At 43.7% G+C, this 5,982-nt stretch overlaps 1 protein-coding gene across 1 annotated transcript in view; it reads right to left on the bottom strand.

Moving 5' to 3' along the window:
- Positions 1-4,969, bottom strand: part of T265_07395 (hypothetical protein) — a gene marked incomplete at both ends in the record, with an annotated part of 6,628 nt that extends 1,659 nt beyond the window's left edge. Inside the window, 2 exons of the mRNA XM_009172899.1 lie at positions 230-330; positions 4,946-4,969. Of these exons, the coding sequence (XP_009171163.1) occupies positions 230-330; positions 4,946-4,969 (125 nt within the window). The remainder of the gene's footprint in view (positions 1-229; positions 331-4,945) is intronic.
- Between the last annotated feature and the right edge of the window lie 1,013 nt (positions 4,970-5,982).

The raw sequence follows: 5,982 nt of genomic DNA, 5'->3' as shown, positions 1-5,982 counted from the left end.
CTTATGTTCTACTTGAACCCAAACTGCACGAAATTAACGAATATACACTCATCTGCAAACTAATTTGGTCCTTTCGAGAGAATCACAGCCAGCCAAATTAGTTTGCAAATGAGTGTATTTCGTTAATATGGTGCACTTTGGTTACAAGTAGAGCATAAAGTTGATGGAAACGGACTGCGCCTTAGTTTGCAAATGAGTGTACTTCGGTAATATGGTGAAATTTGGTTACAAGTAGAGCATAAAGTTGATGGAAACTCGGGGACTGCGCCTACCTGATGAGCCCGAAGAAGGGAGAAACCGGTTATGGGCTGTCGACGAATTTTCAGCAACCTTATGAGTAGTACATTATAAATATTAAGTAGGGTTGGTTTTCAAACAAATAACAGTAAAACAACGAGAAACCTGAGTAGAAGCTTTGATTCAACACAGACAAATACGAATGAACTATGCACAACTCTTGTCAACGTGTAGTGTCCTATGAGCATAGCGAGCTTTATTCAGCTTCGAATCCATTGCCATCCAAGAATGGCGAGTTAAATTCTCGGTGAAATCCTTATGGCTGTTGTAAACAGCTGTCAGAGGATGAATTCCACGGGGATCTGACTTTGCTAGGACCGCGTTTCATTGCATAGTTACGTCGATGGTTAGCTGCGTAGCGTAGTGTGATATTTTTCAAAAGAACCCCAGCTAGCTTAGTCATCCACAATTGGGGTCAAACCACACTTGTACCCCACACAATCATGCTAATGCACAGTGGCCTTATCCTACCGTCTGTACCTGTGAAAGGAAGAAGGCCTTCGCTACGGAGTTACTTATTGGAAAACACCAACTGAACAGTTACAGGCTATTGGACAGGGGAGCAACACTCTCATACACATCTTGTTTATAAATACCGAGTGTCCGCCTTCTTCTCGAACGCGTCTTCCTGAACTTTCCTGGATACTCTTTTACTATCACTCAAATGGAAACAGGTGCTACAAAGAAGTTCCACAAATTCAATAGAGGCAAAGCGGATTTACGATAAAACCACACACTACTCGCATATCCCATCAGTAGTATCCATCGTTACACCTGTAGCATTCACCTAGAATCCTTTGAGTTTCGCAGATATTTTCATGCTACTGAGCCATCTTTTCCACATATCAACCACCTTCTACCTCTGCTTACCGGCCTTCTAATTCCTCTCGTCTCTACCCACATAACCTTTGCTGGGATTCGAGCTAAGAGATTTAACCATGTATCCATATCAGATGCTTGGCAAGTTCAAGAAAAAGGAAGAGGTTTGACCTCTTAAGATCACCACTGTCGGTGATATCGCTTGCCGTCTCATCACGTGAAAAAAATGCGAACAAATACCAAGAATTACCGAACACATCTCGAATGAAGTTGAGGACTGTGCGGGAGGACCAAACTTCGTTCGCTGTTTAGAGGGCGACAGGATGTGTTTGCAAACGAGACCAGTAAAAACCGAAGGTATTGTAAATCCAGGATTTTAAGTAGCATGCTGATTCCATGCTGACCTGGTTGAATGACGCTCGACCGAAAATCAGTTTTTTTGTTTCAATCACAAATTTCCCAAAGGTCAAGACTATCACGAACCATGCCAATGTCGTTCAAATGACCAAATGAGCATGAAAACGACTCCAGAGTCTGCGATAATACGGTCACCTTCACGAAAATTGCAACTGAGTCACCAGAACTCTGTGGATCATGCCTAAATGTTTTCTACCACACTATTAGATATAAAATAACGTAATATTCTGTTTTTAAGTTTGGCGAACACCATGATGTGTTAATCAGCGAAAACACTTTATATCATGTCAAAGAGTTGTAAGCGTCACATGGATGGATATCACATCACATATTCTGGCAATCTAAGTGACTGAACTTAAGTTGTATCACTTCCAAGTGTCATTCAAACCCCCCCCCCCTGATGATTCCATGTATAGCCAGAAACATTCATCCTTCGAAGGCGGATTGCCACGAGTTTCTTGTCCCTTCCTGGGGGTAAGGGATGAGACCTTTCTAGATATACATGCTCGCGTGTTATTTCACTAGATCACGTGGGATTGGCGGAAATATCTGAAGAGCTCATAAATCAGACTTTTCAAAGATATTCATTGAAATTAGACTGACTTCAACCCATAGGTATAATTTGTACGAGGCTTTTGCCCCGTTTTCACCTCGATGGTAGCTTCCAAGCAGAGGTCATCTTGTTTCTTAACCATCCCCATAATTTATTTTAGATTGTTTGCTTGATTAACTCACAAAGTTATCGCCATTTGCAAGCGGCTTTTACTGGGCTTTTTCTATAGAGCTGAAGCGTTTGCCTATTAGATAGAGTAGAGAGTCGGTCGATCAGGGAAGCAGAGAGTATCCTCTTCAGACAACCATGCTCGGAAAAGTCTGATCTCCGACAATCGTCAGCTCCTAACGGTCTTGTGTCGTACATGATAGTTGGGAGCACGTAAGATTTTTTCCGGCGGGTTTTGGTGTTTGGTCCAATTTCAAATGGTCCTTTACTCGCGCTGTCTATGCTAAGAGCAACATTTTTCATAGTCTGAGGAATTGAATGCACAGATCATGTCCATATTCCGTGTAACCAAAGATTTAGTCCTATCAGAGCAGCCAGTTATTACACAACCATTTTGTTTGGCGCTGACAAGTTTGTGGGTTCTCTTGCTCACCGGAACACTGTTCACACTGTACCTCGACTATTCCATCTGCTGAGCTGCATTACGGGACGGCGTCACGATGCGTCTAGGTAACAAACCCCAAAATCAATACATGTTCGAATTCCAAACTCATTTGTGGATACTGCCAACCGTCCTGCTTCCTTCCAGTCCGCCTGCGACTGTACACATCTGTCTACCCTTTTAAAGGAGGTTTTCTCACGTGACCGCGGCCTTTTCACAGTAACATTCCTTTATGCTCTGCAACGCTTATAAACAAAATCGGGATTTTTTTCACGCATTCCCTCACCGAATAAATTCATACTTCATATTTATTCCATCTTTTTTGTTCGTTTCCAGCGAGGAGTTCAGCAGTGACGAATCCGAGTGAGTACTTAGCACTTGAACAAAACACTGAATTGATGTTTTACTCTCGAAAGTCATTTACGTGAATCAACTACGACAAAGATGCATAAAACCATTTGTAAAAAAGGGTGGAACGAATCGTGACTGTGCATATAAAACTGTCCGTCTCAGTCTAATAGGGATTCCCTCGGTAAATGTTGCCCTCCGAATCTCATTGCGTCAGTGCACAGAGGAGACCGTGAAGCGTCTGTAATATACACTTGACTGCTTTCGCGCTTTCCAAAAAGTGTGTCGGATTGACTGAGTCATTGAGGCAGTCATAACTATAGAAAAGCGGCCAATCGATGCGACACGTGACCACTTACGCTGTATGCGCCTAACGAGTGCGAACCAATCCCGAAACACTTGGTGATTGATTGATTTTCGGGGCCGGAAATGCAGTTAGGTGCCTTAAAAACTCCCACGCTGACGATGCGAACTGAGTAAAAGGGCGGTTTGGGGGAATAGGGCATGAGAGCGTGACGTACAAACAATTGATGCTGTATTCAGTGAACCTGATTGCCATGGTTTTGTCCTTTTAGCCATTTTCACTTGCCGATCAATTTGCTCCGGAACGGTTTTTGTGTGTGGTGAAAACTCATCAAGCAACTATCTCGAGAGTGTAATAGTCGTTTAATCTGTTAAGGACATCAAGTGACATGCATAGAAAACTGGTAAAATCAGCATGCAGGCTATGGAGAGGAACTTTGCGGACATGAGGTGCACTTTATTGACAAAAAAATGAAGCAGACTGAAAGACAAGATAACGATTTATTCCGCATGGTTTGCACTAATGCAAAGATAGAGAGAAAGAGACAGAGACAGCGACACACGCATAGAGAGAGCGAGAGAGATGTAATGCAGCGAAATCATAGAGTAATTCAAATGAATGAAAAGTAATCGATATGGTTCTGTCCAACTACACCCTTCTGACCGTAAAATTCGAATTAGCTGACCGTCGCTTAGTCCAGGAAACAGTAATGCATAACACGCAGATTCAGAGATGCTCGTGCATTTTTGTAACGACACACGCTACTCATAAGGTTGCTGATACTACCGGCTTTATCCTTCTTGGGGCTCATTAGGCAGACGTAGTGTCCGAGTGTCCATCAAACTTTTGTTCTTCTTGAACGAAAGTCTACGTCAGTAGCGAAATGCATTCATTTGCAAATTAACTCGATGTTGACGGGATGTCCTTTTTCGAAAAAAGCGCTAATGTGGAACCATCTCTTTGTAGTGTCGCTGGGTGCGGTATGGAATCTGTCACTTGCCACATCCGTGGGCGATACTGGCACGTGACGGTCACTCCCGGGGTAATAACAGCTGAGTTCTCAAACAAGGCAGTAAGAACAACATTGACGCGCGATACATTAATTTTGTACAGTCTCATCCGTCGTAATTCGGTAAAACGGAATAAAATTAAACAAACCATAGGGCGAGTGTGCCGTTTGTGTGGAACAGAAAATAATATGTTACAAAGGGCAAGGCTGTCACAGAGTAGCCCTCAAGTCTTTCTGAGTGCACGATACATGTTTTGGCCCCGGGGAACTTCGGTCTATGTGGCCGGTTACTTCGTGTTGCTGACTGCCCATATCCAGCTATGTTTCCCCGGGGTCCTTGGTTTGATTTTTCATCTAATTAAGGTTCAAGTTCATTAGCAGTTTCCTTCGAACAGGAGCATTTTTGCTGGTCGATCTGCTGATAATTGTATCGCTGCAATATCGCTACATCATCATCGTCATCATGATCATCATGAGAAAGCAGGGTTGGTGTCGGCAATGTCACTTTACTACTGTACAACCACAAAGTTTATCTTATCATATTTAAAGCTTTAGAGCGAGAAGGAGAGAGTGGATCAAGATGCCTACCTGGTGCCAGTCAATTACAAGCATTCTCAGGTGCTTGTACCCGCAAGCGCTCAATCATACAATCTTGGAAGAAACTGTCAGCACGAACGCCAGTGGTTTCGATGAGGCACAGGGAAGGGGTCACGAACACTCCATCCTGGACCGCACCAACAGCTCCCACGCACCTCGTGATCTCTTTCACACCCTTCTATCAAGTCATGGGTTGTCCACCTCGCGGATTCCCTCATTCTGAAGGAGGCACGGAGAACAACACTTGTCTCGATGAACGACGCTTCGGCATGTGTGGCACATGGCAGTGTCGGCTCACATGATAGCGTTGAATGTTGTAGTGTCTGCTGCACAAACGGATACGCGTTTCCTGATTCGACATCCGACATTAGCAACGCTTCTGAGACATCGGTGGTCGAAAACTGGGAGATGCCTCACATCGTTTGTCCCCAGAGGCCAACCAGACAACAATACGACTACCTAGTACATGCGAATCTTGAGATCCAGTGATATGCCTTTTTGACGACACAAGTGATGCAAATTAGCAATCGTAATTCGGTTCCCAGAGATTCGAGTACTGATGTTGTCGGACACATTTCATTCAGATGTATGTACCTGCACACGAATGGTTACATGGAATAAATGGTTGGTCAAAGTGGCGCTGGCATTCTGATCGACTTCACTGGAATAAGCCTTGTGTAGGCCTTAAAACTCATTAGCTTCCACACATGCGTTCAGCGAAAGCCCATGTTTCAGACCCGTTTAAATCGACTAATGAGGTAGCCACTTATTTTCATAGAGGAAACTACTCAAAAGGTTGCTGAAAACTCTTCGACAAATGAACGTATTGCTCGAAAACAGTCTAATTTGGGTTCAAATAGAACATAAGATTGACGAAAACTCCGGGAGCGCGCCTACCTGATGAGCCTGAAGTGGAAGGGCGAAACAGGTCGTGGGTTGTCCTAGGGTTTCCAGCAGACTTGTGAGTAGTTTCCTTTATGAAAATATACTGCGATATCTCGAATATCGTACCAACTGAAACATGAGAG

This window comes from Opisthorchis viverrini, assembly GCF_000715545.1.
Source record: "Opisthorchis viverrini unplaced genomic scaffold opera_v5_167, whole genome shotgun sequence".
In the NCBI taxonomy this organism is placed as follows: domain Eukaryota; kingdom Metazoa; phylum Platyhelminthes; class Trematoda; order Opisthorchiida; family Opisthorchiidae; genus Opisthorchis; species Opisthorchis viverrini.
This window is presented reverse-complemented; position numbering and strand designations above follow the sequence as displayed.